Source organism: Anomaloglossus baeobatrachus, chromosome 11 (assembly GCF_048569485.1).
Source record: "Anomaloglossus baeobatrachus isolate aAnoBae1 chromosome 11, aAnoBae1.hap1, whole genome shotgun sequence".
Taxonomy (NCBI): Eukaryota; Metazoa; Chordata; class Amphibia; order Anura; family Aromobatidae; genus Anomaloglossus; species Anomaloglossus baeobatrachus.
Window position 1 is genome coordinate 31,944,193 of NC_134363.1, and position 21,295 is coordinate 31,965,487.

Consider the following 21,295-nt stretch of genomic DNA (forward strand, 5'->3'; position numbering starts at 1 on the left):
TATGGGGTCAGCAGAGCGGAGGTGACTTTTCTGCCCTCTACTCCTCAGCACACGGCCCCCCGCTCTGTAACATTATGGGGTCTCCAATTTATGGCTGAGTTGCTGTTTTTCTTTCCACTTCTCAGTAATATCACTCATAGGAGATGGGGGAAGATTTTGGAGGGAAGATATGCCATGGACGGACTTGTTACCCCGGTGGCCCCTATTACAGGATGCGCTGGTATCAGTGAGCTCTGCACCACCGGTTCTGCACTGGTTTGGTCAAACTCCTGTAACTGATTACAGGTCACCAATATTTGTTCTCTCTGATTACAGAATTGCCCGTGTTGTGCAGACATGTCGCTTTCATTTTCTTTTTTGGCAAATTCCCCCGCCGCTCCCTGCTGTCTGACACTTCTTGCCGACTCATTGTTACGTGATCATAGTGATTTTTTTCTGCTCCTTTAAGGAAATGCCTGATCTTGTGCTGGAGCGTTCTCAAATTGCGCGTGCATAAGGCTTGAATGGCGCATGCACAAGGCTTGAATGGCACATGCACAAGGCTTGAATGGCACATGCACAAGGCTTGAATGGCACATGCACAAGGCTTGAATGGCACATGCACAAGGCTTGAATCGCGCATGCACAAGGCTTGAATGGCGCATGCACAAGGCTTGAATGGCGCATGCACAAGGCTTGAATGGCGCATGCACAAGGCTTGAATGGCGCATGCACAAGGCTTGAATCACGCACGCACAAGGCTTGAATCGTGCATGCATAAGACTTCAATGACGCATGCACAAAGTTTGAATGGCGCATGCACAAGCCTTGAATGGCGCGTGCAGAAGCCTTGAATGGCGCGTGCACAAGGCTTGAATGGCGCATGCACAAGGATTGAATGGCGCGTGCACAAGGCTTGAATGGCGTGTGCACAAGGCTTAAATGACGCGTGCACAAGGCTTGAATGGAGCGTGCACAAGGCTTGAATCGCGCATGCACAAGGCTTGAATGGCGCATGTGCAAAGCTTGAATGGCGCATACACAAGGCTTGAATGGCGCATGCACTGCTTGAATTGCGCATGTTCAAGGCTTGAATCGCCCATGCACAAGGCCTAAATCGCGCATGCACAAGGCTTGAATCGCACATGCACAAGGCTTGAATCATGCATGCACAAGGCTTGAATCGCGCATGCACAAGGCTTGAATGGTGCATGTGCAAAGCTTCAATGGCGCATACACAAGGCTTGAATCGCGCATGCACAAGGCTTGAATCGCGCATGCATAAGGCTTGAATCGCGCATTCACAAGGCTTGAATCGCGCATGCACAAGGCTAGAAAGGCGCATGCGCAGTGAGAGTCTGTGCTTCAGAAAGCCCCCGTCACGGGAAAATGACGGCACTAGACCAGTCACAAGAGGGAACACATGACTTGTGCCGTAAACTACGCGTTCATGATTTTCAGTTCCAGAACAAACTTTTATGTGGGTGGGTGGGGGGTGTTGCAGCCTCCTACATTTCGCGGCCAAGTTTCAGAAACATTTCCTCAGTGATTATGCATTTAGTGACTTTCTGGGAGGGTCTTTTGTTAGTTTGGGCCCCTCCGGTTATTTGCCGCCTGTGGCACTCCCGTGGGGCTGAGGAGGTATACAGGAAGCCATTTCCAGGTATTAATGCATTAATGCGAGGCTTTCTGGCTGCTGCATTGCCGCGCACTACAGGACGGTACATTTATTAGCAAGTACCCTGTAATCTGTGTGCGCAGTGCGGGGTGCGGAGCGGCAGACGTGCCGGGTAAAAGCGTCGACTGTAGAGCAGAAAATGAGACATTTTACACAAACCGCAGTCACAACAAAGGAATAAACACGACACCGAGGACACGGAGAATTTATCCAGAATTACTGTTTAACAAGTTATAAAACTTCACCAAGAAGTGAGGACCAGACGGGGGTCTGCAGCGGGTCACCTAGGGCTGCGGACCCTTCATTTACATGTGTCCCTTCAGTCAAATCCTGACCAATCAGTCCTTGATGGCTTGTTCCGATCAGTCCTTGATGGCTTGTCCCTATCAGTCCTTGATGGCTTGTCCCGATCAGTCCTTGATGGCTTGTCCCGATCAGTCCTTGATGGCTTGTCCCGATCAGTCCTTGATGGCTTGTTCCGATCAGTCCTTGATGGCTTGTCCCTATCAGTCCTTGATGGCTTGTCCCTATCAGTCCTTGATGGCTTGTCCCGATCAGTCCTTGATAGCTTGTCCCTATCAGTCCTTGATGGCTTGTCCCGATCAGTCCTTGATGGCTTGTCCCGATCAGTCCTTGATGGCTTGTTCCGATCAGTCCTTGATGGCTTGTCCCTATCAGTCCTTGATGGCTTGTCCCTATCAGTCCTTGATGGCTTGTCCCGATCAGTCCTTGATGGCTTGTCCCTATCAGTCCTTGATGGCTTGTCCCTATCAGTCCTTGATGGCTTGTCCCGATCAGTCCTTGATGGCTTGTCCCGATCAGTCCTTGATGGCTTGTCCCTATCAGTCCTTGATGGCTTGTCCCGATCAGTCCTTGATGGCTTGTCCCGATCAGTCCTTGATGGCTTGTGCCTATCAGTCCTTGATGGCTTGTCCCTATCAGTCCTTGATGGCTTGTCCCTATCAGTCCTTGATGGCTTGTCCCGATCAGTCCTTGATGGCTTGTCCCGATCAGTCCTTGATGGCTTGTCCCTATCAGTCCTTGATGGCTTGTCCCTATCAGTCCTTGATGGCTTGTCCCTATCAGTCCTTGATGGCTTGTCCCTATCAGTCCTTGATGACTTGTACTCATCAGTTTTTGATGGTTGTTCTCATCAGTCCTTGTTGGTTGTTCTCATCAGTCCTTGTTGGTTGTTCTCATCAGTCCTTGTTGGTTGTTCTCATCAGTCCTCTCTGAGTTGTTTCTCCTTTAATTTTAATTGAATAAGACCCTATTTTGCGTGATTTCTCTTTCAAGCTCCTATTTATTACTATAAGAGCCGCTGACACACTCCTCATTCCCCTCCAGACTCCGCTGTCCCTTCCAAACTCCTCCGTCCCCTCCAGACTCTTCTGTCTCCTCCACACTCCCTTGTCCTCTACCAGACTCTCTGCCGTCCCCTCCACACTCTCTTCCGTCCCCTCCACACTCGCCCATCTCCTCCAGACTCTTCCATCTCCTCCAGACTCTCCCATACTCCTCCAGGCTTCTCCGTCCCCTCCAGACTCCTCCGTCCCCTCCACTCTTCTGTCCTCCTCCAGTCTCTTCCGTCCTCCTCCAGTCTCTTCCGTCCTCCTCCAGACTCCTCTGTCCTCCTCCAGACTCTTCTGTCCTCCTCCAGACTCTTCTGTCCTCCTCCAGATTCCTCTGTCCTCCTCTAGACTCTTCTGTCCTCCTCCAGACTCTTCTGTCCTCCTCTAGACTATTCTGTCCTCCTCCAGACTGCTCCATCCTCCTCCAGATTCCTCTGTCCTCCTCTAGACTCTTCTGTCCTTCTCCAGACTCCTCTGGTGAAGCTCAATGTTTCAAAAAACAAAATCATCAACCATTGAAGTACAACATGCTGCACCCTGCTCTCCTCCATCATTGTCACCTGTGGGAGGAGAGTCGCCCCCATGCACATCGATGGTCGCCCGGACTCGCTGCAATTGTCGTGTTCGCCTGACTTTAATGGGTGCGAGGATCTTTATAGTTCCAGGTTCCCTAGGTTCGGGGTTTATCGGCGTCTGGAGCATTTTTGGGACATCCATAAGTCATGTCCGGCAGATCCGGGTCCCACTGGGTTCATGCCCGTGGTGCGGTTCCCTCCATCCACCTGTACTGGAGCCAATATAGAGGGAGTCACACAGCACAACCATAAGAAAAATAAAAGTTATAGGTAAAAATAAAAGAGTAATATAACCCTTCACTTTGCTTTCTGTGTAATTGTGCTGTAAAACAAAAAAAAAACGAAATCCCTTTTTTTTCTTCATAAAGAAACATTGATCGGGCAGATTTTCCACATGTACGATCGTCCTGTGCGTGGCCGACAACGATCATGTGATCCCTCCTTGCGCAGAACGCTTCCTGTCCGGATCCTGCCTGGTGACAGATGACGCGTGCTCACTCCGCGCTCCTATTGGTCGGGAGGAGACTGAGCACTTTGTGAACTTTCCTGCGTGTTCCGGGAAGAGCACAGTGTAATCTCACGGGAGACACAAAGCAGCAGCGATGATCCCCGCGGTGTGCGCGACCCTCCTGGCCCTGCTCTGCGCCATCTCCAGCCCCGCAGGTGAGACTCAGCCGGAGACAAAACTTTTTCACAGGTTCTTAGAAAACTTTTTGTTAGTTGGATCTGTGACGTCATCTTGATTTCTGATGACGTCATCAGGGGGGATTTTTTTTTTCCTTGTTTTAAGAATTTTAGCAATATAATTGTGTGTACCTTGTTAATAATAGAAATTTTGGCAATCCATGCGCCATCGAAGGGTTAATCTACGCGGACGGCCATTTTTACCAAAGGGGAACTCCAACCGGTTTAAAGGGGTATTCCAATAATAATGTGACGCGTCCCTTTAAGTGGGGGACAAAGGATTCTGTTCTGTATCTGTGGACTCTGAAGGCTTTTGACCCCCTCCCCCTTTAAAATCCTTAAATTGGGGTCCCAGACCACTCCCGGGGGAGGAGGGGGGGGGGGGTTGGGGGTCCTTTATGCTTTTTGGGCCTGAGCTCTCCTTGGCTGGGGGTTCCCTGCTTCTCTAATTCTTACATGGGGGGTGGGGGCACGTCTCCCAAATAGTCACAGGGACGGGGGCACGTCTCCCAAATAGTCACAGGGACGGGGGCACGTCTCCCAAACAGTCACAGGGATGGGGGCACGTCTCCCAAATAGTCACAGGGACGGGGGCACGTCTCCCAAATAGTCACAGGGACGGGGGCACGTCTCCCAAATAGTCACAGGAACGGGGGCACGTCTCCCAAATAGTCACAGGGACGGGGGCACGTCTCCCAAATAGTCACAGGGATGGGGGCACGTCTCCCAAATAGTCACAGGGACGGGGGCACGTCTCCCAAATAGTCACAGGGACGGGGGCACGTCTCCCAAATAGTCACAGGGACGGGGGCACGTCTCCCAAATAGTCACAGGGATGGGGGCACGTCTCCCAAATAGTCACAGGGACGGGGGCACGTCTCCCAAATAGTCACAGGGATGGGGGCACGTCTCCCAAATAGTCACAGGGATGGGGGCACGTCTCCCAAATAGTCACAGGGATGGGGGCACGTCTCCCAAATAGTCACTGGGACGGGGGCACCTTTCCCAAATAGTCACTGGGACGGGGGCACCTTTCCCAAATAGTGACGGGGACGGGGGCACCTTTCCCAAATAGTGACGGGGACGGGGGCACCTTTCCCAAATAGTGACGGGGACGGGGGCACCTTTCCCAAATAGTGACGGGGACGGGGGCACCTTTCCCAAATAGTGACGGGGGCACCTTTCCCAAATAGTGACGGGGACGGGGGCACCTTTCCCAAATGGGGATGGGGGCACCTTTCCCAAATAGTGACGGGGACGGGGGCACCTTTCCCAAATAGTGACGGGGACGGGGGCACCTTTCCCAAATGGGGACGGGGGCACCTTTCCCAAATAGTGTCGGGGACGGGGGCACCTCTCCCAAATGGGGACGGGGTCACCTCTCCCAAATAGTCACGGGGACGGGGGCACCTCTCTCAAATAGTCACACCAGCTCGTTCCTTACTCCTTTACTGGATTGATCGACTTCCCCTTGCAGTAGGGCAAAACCGGCCTGTCCACCATGCTTTACAGTGCGTGCAGAAGGCAAAAGCGATGTCAATCAAGTGAAAAAGGGGCTGTTAAGTTGATAATTTACGCCTACTTGACTCTTGGTGTCATTGGCACACAGCAGGCACCATAATGGTGGTGGGTTCTTAAACAATTCCCAAGGTCTAAAGAACTTGGTGATTTTGGGTTGAGGGGTGTCCACGTACTGGGACCCCGTGAATCCCAAACATGGGGCTATGGAACCCAGAAATCGATCCGTCCTAAATTGAGAGGTCGAGAATGGGCGCCCCTGCGCTTTTGAAGGTGGATGATCCCCGGCAACTCCATTCTCGGGATCGAGAGGGGAGACGATTGCCGGGACCCCCATCATGTGGACAGATGTAACTTACTATTTTGGGAAAGGCCCTTTAAATAAAGGTGACCGTTCTGGGGAGGAGGGGGATAAAACGTGACAATTGCTAAGGTGCCGTTTCCTATGGTAGTTATTGGCTTTCCTCGCTTTGGAGGCTGATTTTTGTCAGGTGCGGCGCCCTCTAGCGGGGGGTTATTAGGGCATTCGTAAAGGGGGACGGGATCCCTTTAAATGCCCCCCGGAGAGTCGGCAACACGGATGTGAGGACGGCTTTGTTTTAGTCTGCGGGGGTTGGGTGTGCCGTGTGACATCTCATGTGTCTTCCTGTTTATGCCCGGCTCCGTCTGGCTGCGTCACTGCCTTGTTTCCTCTTGTATAACAATCCTCATCATCCTCGCTCGGGGAGTGTTCACACTGGCCGATACGGATCCATGTAAACTGACGGTCACGGCCCGTTTAGACCCCCCCGACGGTCGCGGCCCGTTTAGACCCCCCCGACGGTCGCGGCCCGTTTAGACCCCCCGACGGTCACGGCCCGTTTAGACCCCCCCGACGGTCACGGTCCGTTTGTCGTTATCCAGTTTAGAATGGACCACTATAGAGAAGTGAGCGTATCCCATCTCCTCTTGGGGTCCTCATGCTATTTCCTACCATATATTGGGTCCTGTTTGGAGGGGGCTCGATACGGATCCTTGTAAACTGACTGGCGTGGCCCGTTTAGACCCACGATGGTCGCGGCCCGTTTAGACCCCCGGCGGTCACGGCCCGTTTAGACCCCCCCGACGGTCACGGTCCGTTTAGACCCCCCGACGGTCACGGCCCGTTTGTCGTTATCCAGTTTAGAATGGACCACTATAGAGAAGTGAGCGTATCCCATCTCCTCTTGGCGTCCTCATGCTATTTCCTACCATATATTGGGTCCTGTTTGGAGGGGGCTCTGTTGCCGACCAGGAGTGCAGAAATGGACAGAGGGGTGTGACCATTGATCTGACCCTCAAAGGTAGGACCATCAGCTGATCCACCCCCGAGGTCCAGAGTGTGTAATAACCAAATGGAGGGGGGCGAAGAGGGAAGTCAAAGCCTTCTAGTGACTGTGACTCCTGGTGTTACCGGTTTCGCTCACTGGCGGCCCCCAGATCCAATGCGTACACTGTGAAAAGTCACTGCTCCATATGAACCTCGCAGGAGATGGATAGTACCCTGGTGGCCAGAATGGTCTTTCCGGCAGGTCGTAGCTATGTAGGGTCCATAGTCCCCTGGTGGCTAGAATGGTCTCTCCGGGAGGTTGTAGCTGTGTAGGGTCCAGACACTACTGGGAGTCCATAGTCCCCTGGTGGCCAGAATGGTCTTTCCAGGAGGTTGTAGCTGTGTAGGGTCCAGACACTACCGGGAGTCCACAGTCCCCTGGTGGCCAGAATGGTCTTTCCGGGAGGTTGTAGCTGTGTAGGGTCCAGACACTACCGGGAGTCCATAGTGTACCCTGGTGGCCAGAATGGTCTTTCTGGGAGATCATAGCTGTATAGGGTCTGGATAGTACTGGAAGTCCATAGTCCCCTGGTGGCCAGAATGGTCTTTCCGGGAGATCATAGCTGTGTAGGGTCTGGACGGTACTGGGAGTCCATAGTCCCTTGGCCAGAATGGTCTTTCCGGGAGATCATAGCTGTGTAGGGCCTGGACAGTACTGGGAGTCCATAGTCCCCTGGTGGCCAGAATGGTCTTTCCGGGAGATCGTAGCTGTGTAGGGTCTGGACGGTACTGGGAGTCCATAGTCCCTTGGCCAGAATGGTCTTTCCGGGAGATCGTAGCTGTGTAGGGTCTGGACGGTACTGGGAGTCCATAGTCCCTTGGCCAGAATGGTCTTTCCGGGAGATCGTAGCTGTGTAGGGTCTGGACGGTACTGGGAGTCCATAGTCCCTTGGCCAGAATGGTCTTTCCAGGAGATCATAGCTGTGTAGGGTCTGGACGGTACTGGGAGTCCATAGTCCCCTGGTGGCCAGAATGGTCTTTCCGGGAGATCGTAGCTGTGTAGGGTCTGGACGGTACTGGAAGTCCATAGTCCCCTGGTGGTCAGAATGGTCTTTCCGGGAGATCGTAGCTGTGTAGCGTCTGGACAGTACTGGGAGTCCATAGTCCCTTGGACAGAATGGTCTTTCCAGGAAGTTGTAGCTATGCAATATCCAGATAATATTCTTTCCGCCGCCTAGAGGCGTTACCGGTCAGTGCCATACTGCCTCTGATGATAAGGAGCCTGCTGAAAACTCTTCCAGGAAGTTAGATTTTTAAACAGAAAATGACCAAAAATTTTTTAAAAATACACAAAAACCTGATAGGAACCCTCGGGTGTTTTTGTGCCGGCACCGTACCCTCTCAGCATTGAGCCGCAGCGGCTCAGACGGCCCCTTTCAGGCCGGTGCCTTTTATTTGAAGCTCTCCTCTTTGTACATTCTTCCTTTGAGTCCTGTGAGCTTAATCCTCCCCCTACAAAGAGCCGGCATCAGACTGGTCCTGTTCTCTTTAATTCCCCCCTCGTCACTTGATCTACAGAAGGTGTGTGAGACCCCGCAGGGCGGCGGCCCCCTCCGAGGACGATAACATTACCAGGCGTGTAAGTCACCGTGAACATGAGAAGATCCCACTGTGACTGATATTGTCTGCGGAGCGGCCGGTGACTGCCGCCGACCAAAGCCGCCGCCGCTTTCATCACCGCCGACAGGTAGCAGCGCCACTCAGGAGTCATTAATGCTGGGATGAAAAAGGTCGCCGGCCCGGCGTGTCCTACAGATCTGCCTGTAAATAAAAGCGCAGTCCGGACAAAGGAGGTCTCCACTCATCCGCAGTCCACTCCCGTCCTCTGTGCGCAGCTCCGCCGCGCGTCTGGGCTCAACACACACATATGTATCATAGGGATGAAGCAGAGCCGAGTGCGTCACCAAAAGACTCCTCATTGTCACCATTTTCAGTAATGATGCACAACCACACGTTTCAGTTCGTTGCCCTTTTTCCTCTGCTTGCTGTCAGTAATGAACACCCATGCGTTTCAGTCCTTGCCCTATTTCCTCTGCTGTCAGTACTTTTGAACATCGACGCATTTCAGTTCCTTGCCATGTTTTCTCTGCTCAGTAATGATGAACTCCTACGCGTTTCAGTTCCTCGCCCTGTTTCCTCTGCTTGCTGTCAGTAATGATGAACGCCTACGCGTTTCAGTTCCTCGCCCTGTTTCCTCTGCTTGCTGTCAGTAATGATGAACGCCTACGCGTTTCAGTTCCTCGCCCTGTTTCCTCTGCTTGCTGTCAGTAATGATGAACGCCTACGCGTTTCAGTTCCTCGCCCTGTTTCCTCTGCTTGCTGTCAGTAATGATGAACTCCTACGCGTTTCAGTTCCTCGCCCTGTTTCCTCTGCTTGCTGTCAGTAATGATGAACTCCTACGCGTTTCAGTTCCTCGCCCTGTTTCCTCTGCTTGCTGTCAGTAATGATGAACTTCTACGTGTTTCAGTTCCTCGCCGTTTCCTCTGCTTGCTGTCAGTAATGATGAACTCCTACGCGTTTCAGTTCCTCGCCGTTTCCTCTGCTGTCGGTAATGAACATCTTCGCGTTTCAGTTCCTCGCCCTGTTTCCTTTGTCAGTAATGAACATCTACGCGTTTCAGTTCCTCAACCTTGTCTCCTCTGCTTGCTGTCAGTTTTGAACACCTATGCGTTTCAGTTTCTTGCCATTTCCTCTGCTGTCAGTAATGAGCATCTACGCGTTTCAGTTCCTCGCCCTGTCTCCTCTGCTTGCTGTTAGTAATGAATAGACGCATTTTAGTTCCTCACCCTGTTGCCTCTGCTTGCTGTCAGTAATGAACATCTATGCATTTCAGTCCTCGCCCTGTGTCCTCTGCATCGATCGTATTGGAGGCGTCTAATGTCTTTGTGTCTTTCAGCCCATGCCAGGCTGACCATCTCCGGGCCGCAGGACCCCGTACTAGAGGGCGATGACGTGACCCTGGAGTGTCTCTCCGACGACGATTCTGACATGGGGAATTACACTTTTGAAAGATACACAACAGTAAGTACATCAGTGTCCCAGGGCTCATGTGTGGGGTTATGAACTTATTGTTTATATACATCCATGGGCACAGTGTGTTCTGACTTGTACCTCCTGTATGATACTCCAGAGCTGCACTCACTATTCTGCTGGTGCAGTCACTGTGTACATACATTACATTACTGATCCTGAGTTACCATCTGTATTATACTCCAGAGCTGCACTCACTATTCTGCTGGTGCAGTCACTGTGTACATACATTACATTACTGATCCTGAGTTACCTCCTGTATTATACTCCAGAGCTGCACTCACTATTCTGCTGGTGCAGTCACTGTGTATATACATTACATTACTGATCCTGAGTTACCTCCTGTATTATACTCCAGAGCTGTACTCACTATTCTGCTGGTGCAGTCACTGTGTACATACATTACATTACTGATCCTGAGTTACATCCTGTATTATACTCCAGAGCTGTACTCACTATTCTGCTGGTGAAGTCACTGTGTACATACATTACATTACTGATCCTGAGTTACCATCTGTATTATACTCCAGAGCTGCACTCACTATTCTGCTGGTGCAGTCACTGTGTACATACATTACATTACTGATCCTGAGTTACCTCCTGTATTATACTCCAGAGCTGTACTCACTATTCTGCTGGTGAAGTCACTGTGTACATACATTACATTACTGATCCTGAGTTACCTCCTGTATTATACTCCAGAGCTGCACTCACTATTCTGCTGGTGCAATCACTGTGTACATACATTACTGATCCTGTATTATACTCCAGAGCTGCACTCACTCTGGTGTAACACGGGTAGTTAAATGAAGCAGTCTCCCAGCAGTGCAGAGTGTTTCAGGCGAGCAGATCCTGCCCCTGTTGTCCGGCCCTCGGTGTCGCACATGTATTATTGCGGTGGGTGTGTGTAGAGCTGGTGCAGCGTTACTTTGTGTTTGCACAGTATCATGTGAGCAGCGCCAGGCTCCGCTCCGGAAGATGGGGGTTGTACTCCTCACCACACCTGCAGCTGCACGATACATGATCATTATAGCGGTGTAGTATCCTGGGGGCGGCATAGTTGCGATAATGCGCTTCACTTTCAGAAATAATGCCGCCATACGTATTACATACAAGAGTGGTCTATTAACACGACTCCTCCACATTATGTGCAGCGCACGTGTTATACCGCACCATGGGGGACGCACGACGTGCTGGTATTCACCAGATTACACCACGGGATTGCTGCAGTCACATTGCATAATCCACCATTTGTTTTGAGCACAATCTGGCGGTATAGTGTGTCAGTTCCTCCAGATGAAGAACCGATGAAGTGGTAATAGCAGATTGGACCATCCTCGCTCCGGACCCCACAGCGGTCACACCGGCGACACCTGTTGTGTGTAGCCAAAACATTAAAACCTCCTGCTTAGCACTGCGCAGTCATAGCTGATAGATCCCATAGAGGCCTGGACCTCACAAGACCCCTGACCTGTGCTCGGTGCGGCCCCCATGGATCGAATGGGTATTTCCTGCAGATCCCACAGATGATCGGAGTGAGAGATGGGAATTTGGAGACAAGTCATCACCTCGATCATTGTTTTGTTCCTCCATTCCTGACCGGCCATTATCTGCTGAATGAGGCTCTGCTAGTACAGACATACTGCGGGGCGAGGAGGGCCGCACAGGAGGGGCCGGGAGGGCCGCACAGGAGGGGCCGGGAGGGCCGCACAGGAGGGGCCGGGAGGGCCGCACAGGATAGGTTGGGATGGCCACACAGGAGGGCCGGGAGGGCCACACAGGAGGGGTCGGGAGGGCCACACAGGAGGGGTCGGGAGGGCCACACAGGAGGGGTCGGGAGGGCCACACAGGAGGGGTCGGGAGGGCCACACAGGAGGGGTCGGGAGGGCCACACAGGAGGGGTCGGGAGGGCCACACAGGAGGGGTCGGGAGGGCCACACAGAAGGGCCGGGAGGGCCGCACAGGATAGGCCGGGAGGGCCGCACAGGATAGGTTGGGATGGCCACACAGGGGGGGCCGGGAGGGCCACACAGGGGGGGCCGGGAGGGCCACACAGGAGGGGCCGGGAGGGCCACACAGGAGGGCCGGGAGGGCCGCACAGGATAGGTTGGGATGGCCACACAGGAGGGCCGGGAGGGCCACACAGGAGGGTCCGGGAGGGCCACACAGGAGGGGTCGGGAGGGCCGCACAGGATGGGTTGGGATGGCCGCACAGGAGGGCCGGGAGGGCCACACAGGATAGGTTGGGAGGGCCACACGGGAGGGCCGCACAGGATAGGTTGGGATGGCCACACAGGAGGGCCGGGAGGGCCACACAGGATAGGTTGGGAGGGCCACACAGGAGGGGCGGGAGGGCCACACAGGATAGGTTGGGAGGGCCACACAGGAGGGGTCGGGAGGGCCACACGGGAGGGCCACACAGGATAGGTTGGGATGGCCACACAGGAGGGCCGGGAGGGCCACACAGGATAGCCCACACAGGAAGGGTCGGGATAGCCACACACAAGGGGTCGGGATGGTCGCACAGGATAGCCCACACAGGAGGGGCCGGGAGGGCCGCACAGGAGGGGCCGGGAGGGCCGCACAGGGAGGGTTCGGGAGGGCCGCACAGGATAGCCCACACAGTAGGGTCCGTGATGGCCGCACAGGAGGGGCCGGGAAGGCCACACAGGATAGAGCACACAGGAGGGGCCGTGATGGCCGCACAGGAGGGGCCGGGGCAGCCGCACAGGAGGGGCCGGGGCAGCCGCACAGGAGGGGCCGGGGCAGCCGCACAGGAGGGGTCGGGAGGGCCGCACAGGAGGGGCCGGGAGGGCTGCACAGGAGGGGCCGGGGCAGCCGCACAGGTGAGGTTGGGGTGACGGTGCTGCACAGGACAGGGCTGGGATGATTACACAGGAGGGGCCGGGGCAGCCGCACAGGAGGGGTCGGGAGGGCCACACAGGATAGGTTGGGATGGCCGCACAGGATAGCCCGCACAGGAGGGGCCGGGATGGCCGCACAGGAGGGGCCGGGAGGGCTGCACAGGAGGGGCCGGGGCAGCCGCACAGGTGAGGTTGGGGTGACGGTGCTGCACAGGACGGGCCGGGGTGACAGCGCTGCACAGGATTTCTCAGTTTGGAGATGCTTTGACCCTCTCGTTTAGACATCACCATTCGTCCCTTGTCGGCGGCTCCTTCCGCTTGCTCATGTTTCCCGCTTCCGCTTCAGTCGGTAATGGCTGGTCGGCGGGCGCAGTTACATGAGGGTCTATCGCTCCTGCATTGTGTCAGCCTGTTGCTCCTCAGAGCTGTAATCCGCTGATCTACCCTCTCTCCACAGAGGACACGGCGGTGGCGGTGGCGGTGGAGATGTCGCTTCCTCTCGTCTTTTCGTGTTTTTCCAAATCTGCCGGCTTAAAAAATAAATAACTGATTTTATTAGAAATGTTTGTTTTCCACTAAACAAAGAGAGAACAGAAAGTGAGACTTGTAGAATGAAAAGTAAATACAATTATGGCGGTGCGGGCTGCGCGGCGGCTCCGTCTCTTTCCGCTCTGATTGGGCTCCAGAACGCCGGCCTTGTTTGTTTACGCCGCGCTCCGTGTGATGGAGGCTGTAAAAGCTGCTTACAGGGGAAATGTGAGCACTTAGGAGAGCGGCGGCGGGCAGGGGGGATTACACTGCTGAGGGGGGAGGGGCGCGGACCCTGCAAAACGTCCCTCCGTCTATATTGATTTTCCCAGAAAGGAGCGTCCATCTTCATCTTCTCCTAATAATGGCTGAAGAGTGCGCGGCGCAGCAGAAAGCGCTCGGGGGGCAGGGCGGGCGGCACTGACCTGGCATCACACCAGTCCCTGGAGGCACACCGGGCGCCCGAGGAGGAGAAGTACAAGGGGGGGACACCGTGATCACCTCAACCCACAAATACTGACCCGGATCGGTGCAGGGAGACCCCATAATCAGCATCCGGGTCCCCTGCCCACCATAGTGCCCTTCTGCCCAATAATCGCCTGGGTGTATGTGTCTGCCATTTTCTGGGTACCGTGTCGGCTGTACTTTGTGTCTGGGTGCCCCTCATAGCCATCCGCGTGCTCACCTCTCCATTGTTTTAGTCGCACTGCCTCCCACTGTAATGAGGGTCAGCCTGGCTTTTCCATACAGTCGCCATCAGGTCCGCGTCCCCCCCATAGTCTGTGCCAAGGGGCCTTATTTTCCCCTTAGTCATTGTCAGGGGTCGTCCTTCCTCCCCGCAATACTCTGTGTCAGCGGGCGTCCTTCTTCGCCTCTATAGTCGGTGGCAGCCGGCGTCCTTCTTTGCCTCTATAGTCGGTGGCAGCGGGCGTCCTCCTTCGCCTCTATAGTCGGTGGCAGCGGGCGTCCTTCTTCGCCTGTATAGTCGGTGGCAGCGGGCGTCCTTCTTCGCCTCTATAGTCTGTGTCAGCGGGCGTCCTTCTTTGCCTCTATAGTCGGTGGCAGCGGGCGTCCTCCTTCGCCTCTATAGTGGGTGGCAGCGGGCGTCCTTCTTCGCCTGTATAGTCGGTGGCAGCGGGCGTCCTTCGCCTCTATAGTCTGTGTCAGCGGGCGTCCTTCTTCGCCTCTATAGTCGGTGGCAGCGGGCGTCCTTCTTCGCCGCTATAGTCGGTGGCAGCGGGCGTCCTTCTTCGCCTCTATAGTCTGTGGCAGCGGGCGTCCTTCTTTGCCTGTATAGTCGGTGGCAGCGGGCGTCCTTCTTCGCCTCTATAGTCGGTGGCAGCGGGCGTCCTTCTTCGCCTCTATAGTCGGTGGCAGCGGGCGTCCTTCTTCGCCTCTATAGTCGGTGGCAGCGGGCGTCCTTCTTCGCCTCTATAGTCGGTGGCAGCGGGCGTCCTTCTTCGCCTCTATAGTCGGTGGCAGCGGGCGTCCTTCTTTGCCTGTATAGTCGGTGGCAGCGGGCGTCCTTCTTTGCCTCTATAGTCGGTGGCAGCGGGCGTCCTTCTTCGCCTCTATAGTCGGTGGCAGCGGGCGTCCTTCTTTGCCTGTATAGTCGGTGGCAGCGGGCGTCCTTCTTTGCCTCCTATAGTCGGTGGCAGCGGGCGTCCTTCTTTGCCTCCTATAGTCGGTGGCAGCGGGCGTCCTTCTTTGCCTCCTATAGTCGGTGGCAGCGGGCGTCCTTCTTTGCCTCCTATAGTCGGTGGCAGCGGGCGTCCTTCTTTGCCTCCTATAGTCGGTGGCAGCGGGCGTCCTTCTTTGCCTCCTATAGTCGGTGGCAGCGGGCGTCCTTCTTTGCCTCCTATAGTCGGTGGCAGCGGGCGTCCTTCTTTGCCTCCTATAGTCGGTGGCAGCGGGCGTCCTTCTTTGCCTCCTATAGTCGGTGGCAGCGGGCGTCCTTCTTTGCCTCCTATAGTCGGTGGCAGCGGGCGTCCTTCTTTGCCTGTATAGTCGGTGGCAGCGGGCGTCCTTCTTTGCTTGTATAGTCGGTGGCAGCGGGCGTCCTTCTTTGCCTGTATAGTCGGTGGCAGCGGGCGTCCTTCTTCGCCTCTATAGTCGGTGGCAGCGGGCGTCCTTCTTTGCCTCCTATAGTCGGTGGCAGCGGGCGTCCTTCTTTGCCTGTATAGTCGGTGGCAGCGGGCGTCCTTCTTTGCCTCTATAGTCGGTGGCAGCGGGCGTCCTTCTTTGCCTCTATAGTCGGTGGCAGCGGGTGTCCCCCTTCGCCTCTATAGTCGGTGGCAGCGGGCGTCCTTCTTCGCCTCCTATAGTCGTTGGCAGCGGGCGTCCTTCTTCGCCTCTATAGTCGGTGGCAGCGGGCGTCCTTCTTTGCCTCCTATAGTCGGTGGCAGCGGGCGTCCTTCTTTGCCTCCTATAGTCGGTGGCAGCGGGCGTCCTTCTTTGCCTCCTATAGTCGGTGGCAGCGGGCGTCCTTCTTTGCCTCCTATAGTCGGTGGCAGCGGGCGTCCTTCTTTGCCTCCTATAGTCGGTGGCAGTGGGCGTCCTTCTTTGCCTGTATAGTCGGTGGCAGCGGGCGTCCTTCTTTGCTTGTATAGTCGGTGGCAGCGGGCGTCCTTCTTTGCCTGTATAGTCGGTGGCAGCGGGCGTCCTTCTTTGCCTGTATAGTCGGTGGCAGCGGGCGTCCTTCTTTGCCTGTATAGTCGGTGGCAGCGGGCGTCCTTCTTTGCTTGTATAGTCGGTGGCAGCGGGCGTCCTTCTTTGCCTGTATAGTCGGTGGCAGCGGGCGTCCTTCTTTGTCTCCTATAGTCGGTGGCAGCGGGCGTCCTTCTTTGCCTGTATAGTCGGTGGCAGCGGGCGTCCTTCTTCGCCTCTATAGTCGGTGGCAGCGGGCGTCCTTCTTCGCCTCTATAGTCGGTGGCAGCCGGCGTCCTTCTTCGCCTCTATAGTCGGTGGCAGCCGGCGTCCTTCTTTGCCTCTATAGTCGGTGGCAGCCGGCGTCCTTCTTTGCCTGTATAGTCGGTGGCAGCGGGCGTCCTTCTTTGCCTCTATAGTCGTTGGCAGCGGGCGTCCTTCTTCGCCTCTATAGTCGGTGGCAGCGGGCGTCCTTCTTTGCCTCCTATAGTCGGTGGCAGCGGGCGTCCTTCTTTGCCTCCTATAGTCGGTGGCAGCGGGCGTCCTTCTTTGCCTCCTATAGTCGGTGGCAGCGGGCGTCCTTCTTTGCCTCCTATAGTCGGTGGCAGCGGGCGTCCTTCTTTGCCTCCTATAGTCGGTGGCAGTGGGCGTCCTTCTTTGCCTGTATAGTCGGTGGCAGCGGGCGTCCTTCTTTGCTTGTATAGTCGGTGGCAGCGGGCGTCCTTCTTTGCCTGTATAGTCGGTGGCAGCGGGCGTCCTTCTTTGCCTGTATAGTCGGTGGCAGCGGGCGTCCTTCTTTGCCTGTATAGTCGGTGGCAGCGGGCGTCCTTCTTTGCTTGTATAGTCGGTGGCAGCGGGCGTCCTTCTTTGCCTGTATAGTCGGTGGCAGCGGGCGTCCTTCTTTGTCTCCTATAGTCGGTGGCAGCGGGCGTCCTTCTTTGCCTCTATAGTCGGTGGCAGCGGGCGTCCTTCTTCGCCTCTATAGTCGGTGGCAGCGGGCGTCCTTCTTCGCCTCTATAGTCGGTGGCAGCCGGCGTCCTTCTTCGCCTCTATAGTCGGTGGCAGCCGGCGTCCTTCTTTGCCTCTATAGTCGGTGGCAGCGGGCGTCCTTCTTTGCCTGTATAGTCGGTGGCAGCGGGCGTCCTTCTTTGCCTCTATAGTCGGTGGCAGCGGGCGTCCTTCTTTGCCTGTATAGTCGGTGGCAGCGGGCGTCCTTCTTTGCCTCTATAGTCGGTGGCAGCGGGCGTCCTTCTTTGCCTGTATAGTCGGTGTCAACGGGCGTCCTTCTTTGCCTGTATAGTCGGTGGCAGCGGGCGTCCTTCTTTGCCTGTATAGTCGGTGGCAGCGGGCGTCCTTCTTCGCCTCTATAGTCGGTGTCAGCGGGCGTCCTTCTTTGCCTGTATAGTCGGTGTCAGCGGGCGTCCTTCTTTGCCTGTATAGTCGGTGGCAGCGGGCGTCCTTCTTCGCCTCTATAGTTGTTGGCTGGAGGTGCCTTCCGCTGCCAGGGTCAGTTTTATAGTTTCCCATTTCTCATCCAGCTTTTCCAGACTCCTGAATGGCAAATCTCTTTAGTGCTGTAGATCTCTGGCTCCTCATCACTTCTCCCTCGCTCCGGACTTCCGTCCTCTGTGGATGCCTCTCCTTATGGCTATGGCGGCTGCAGAGCGCGTTGTCAGGCGTGGCACGTGGCGCCCGGCGCTATCATTTATTCCGAACCCTCTCCTTATCTGGATGACATTTCACCCGGACAGGACCATGCGGCTGATACATTCCTGTTTATCACTTGCTCTTCACTGGAGGACGATATCTGCAGCCATATTCCACCCTGTGATGTCCGCTGCCACCGACACTGTCACATCCTGCTACTAAGCCTTAACCACATTCTCTCTGCAGCTTAAAACTCCAGGAATGGATGTAAAATGTGTACTGCAGAGCTGCATTCACAATTCTGCAGCTTTCAAAGCTGAAATCTCCCAGTTTCCCAAGTGTCTGTATATTTTTAGGTATCTATACTGATAAGGAATGATCAATATTAAGATTTAAAGGTTTGCCCAAAAGTAATCTACAACAGTGACTCCAGAGCTGCACTCACTATTCTGCTGGTGCAGTCACTGTGTACATACATTACATTACTGATCCTGAGTTACCTCCTGTATTATACTCCAGAGCTGCACTCACTATTCTGCTGGTGCAGTCACTGTGTACATACATTACATTACTGATCCTGAGTTACCTCCTGTATTATACTCCAGAGCTGCACTCACTATTCTGCTGGTGGAGTCACTGTGTACATACATTACATTACTGATCCTGAGTTACCTCCTGTATTATACTCCAGAGCTGCACTCACTATTCTGCTGGTGCAGTCACTGTGTACATACATTACATTACTGATCCTCAGTTATATTCTGTATTATACTCCAGAGCTGCACTCACTATTCTGCTGGTGCAGTCACTGTGTACACACATTACATTACTGGTCCTGAGTTACCTCCTGTATTATACTCCAGAGCTGCACTCACTATTCTGCTGGTGCAGTCACTGTGTACATACATTGCATTACTGATCCTGAGTTACCTCCTGTATTATACTCCAGAGCTGCACTCACTATTCTGCTGGTGCAGTCACTGTGTACATACATTACATTACTGATCCTGAGTTACCTCCTGTATTATACTCCAGAGCTGCACTCACTATTCTGCTGGTGCAGTCACTGTGTACATACATTACATTACTGATCCTGAGTTACCTCCTGTATTATACTCCAGAGCTGCACTCACTATTCTGCTGGTGCAGTCACTGTGTACATACATTACTGATCCTGAGTTACCTCCTGTATTATACTCCAGAGCTGCACTCACTATTCTGCTGGTGCAGTCACTGTGTACATACATTACATTACTGATCCTGAGTTACCTCCTGTATTATACTCCAGAGCTGCACTCACTATTCTGCTGGTGCAGTCACTGTGTACATACATTACATTACTGATCCTGAGTTACCTCCTGTATTATACTCCAGAGCTGCACTCACTATTCTGCTGGTGGAGTCACTGTGTACATACATTACATTACTGATCCTGAGTTACCTCCTGTATTATACTCCAGAGCTGCACTCACTATTCTGCTGGTGCAGTCACTGTGTACATACATTACTGATCCTGAGTTACCTCCTGTATTAGGCATGTACAGTCCCTTGTATCAGGCTGCTGCCCGCCCTCCTCTGTCTGACCCCGGAGCTGCGGTGGCGGCCATACTGCTCCTCACAGGCTCCAGTATTGGTGGAATAACCTTGTGTACACACTGAGGGCTGTGGAGATCTCTGCTCTGAAGTGCGGTGTTTATACTGCGCCTCCTCCAACAACATTGTAACAGGAATGAAAACCGGTCTGGTGACATTACTGCAGCATCGGTTATTTTCCATTATCATTAACTCCTTCTGACTAATCCTTAACCCCTTCATTGTTTTAGGTAAGTAATGTATATACATAGTGACTGCACCAGCAGAATAGTGAGTGCAGCTCTGGAGTATAATACAGGAGGTAACTCAGGATCAGTAATGTAATGTATGTACACAGTGACTGCACCAGCAGAATAGTGAGTGCAGCTCTGGAGTATAAGGCTATGTTCACACTAGAAAAATGATTTTTCTTAAGAAATTTCTTAAGAAATTTCTTAAGAGTGCACCTGTGTTAAAAAACGCACCAAAAACGCACCTGCGTTTTAGGTCCGTTTTAGGTCCGTTTTAGGTCCGTTTTAGGTCCGTTTTAGGTCCGTTTTTACCGCTGGTTGCTCCCTGCGTTATTGTGCCAATTATCTATGGCAAAAAACGCAGTTAGCTGCAGAAAAGAAGTGACATGCTCATTCTTTTTCTTAAGAAAATCTACTGAAAGAATTTTCTTAAGAAAAAAACGCAGTGTGTGCACAGCTAATTTTTTTTGCCATAGGTTTTGCTGGGGAATGTCTGCAGAAAGGTTACAAGAATTTCTCAAGAAATTTCTGCAGCAAAAACGGACCCAAAACGGACCCAAAACGGACCCAAAACGCAGGTAAAAAACGCAGTGTGTGAACACAGCCTAATACAGGAGGTAACTCAGGATCAGTAATGTAATGTATGTACACAGTGACTGCACCAGCAGAATAGTGAGTGCAGCTCTGGAGTATAATACAGGAGGTAACTCAGGATCAGTAATGTAATGCATGTACACGGTGACTGCACCAGCAGAATAGTGAGTGCAGCTCTGGAGTATAATACTGGAGGTAACTCAGGATCAGTAATGTAATGTATGTACACAGTGACTGCACCAGCAGAATAGTGAGTGCAGCTCTGGAGTATAATACTGGAGGTAACTCAGGATCAGTAATGTAATGTATGTACACAGTGACTGCACCAGCAGAATAGTGAGTGCAGCTCTGGAGTATAATACAGGAGGTAGCTCAGGATCAGTAATGTGTGTGCCCTGGATACATGATGTTGTAGAGCGGAGACTTTCTTGTTCTGTTTCTCTCAATGGGACGCATTAATTTTGTTGATTAAAATGAAGCCAGTGTGGGCTGCGGGGGGCTCTGAGCTCCTCCTTACAGGGGCCGTGGCCGTCTTCTTGCTGTCAGGAGGAGGGTGAAGGCGCTGATCTGTTTTTTAAGGCCATTCACACACTGTGCCCTCCTGATCACATATGTAATTCCAGTGTTTTCTTGTAATTCTGCTTAGGGCTCCAGGGGTCTCTGATTCTGCCGCTCGGGGGGGGGGTCTCTGATTCTGCCGCTCGGGGGGGGGGTCTCTGATTCTGCCGCTCGGGGGGGGGTCTCTGATTCTGCCGCTCGGGGGGGGGTCTCTGATTCTGCCGCTCGGGGGGGGGGGGGGGGTCTCTGATTCTGCCGCTCGGGGGGGTCTCTGATTCTTCCGCTCGGGGGGGGGGTCTCTGATTCTGCCGCTCGGGGGGGGGGGTCTCTGATTCTGCCGCTCGGGGGGGGGTCTCTGAATCTGCTTAGGGCTCCAGGGGTCTCTGATTCTGCCGCTCGGGGGGGGTCTCTTATTCTGCTGCTCGGGGGGGGTCTCTGATTCTGCTGCTCGGGGGGGGTCTCTGATTCTG

General features: G+C 54.0%; 1 protein-coding gene across 1 annotated transcript in view; it reads left to right on the top strand.

Moving 5' to 3' along the window:
- The first annotated feature begins 4,116 nt into the window (after positions 1 to 4,116).
- LOC142256790 (basal cell adhesion molecule-like) overlaps positions 4,117 to 21,295 on the top strand; it is a 32,362-nt gene continuing 15,183 nt past the window's right edge. Inside the window, exons 1-2 of the mRNA XM_075328679.1 lie at positions 4,117 to 4,247; positions 10,032 to 10,156. Coding sequence (XP_075184794.1) covers positions 4,187 to 4,247; positions 10,032 to 10,156 — 186 coding nt within the window. The 5' untranslated portion in view covers positions 4,117 to 4,186. The remainder of the gene's footprint in view (positions 4,248 to 10,031; positions 10,157 to 21,295) is intronic.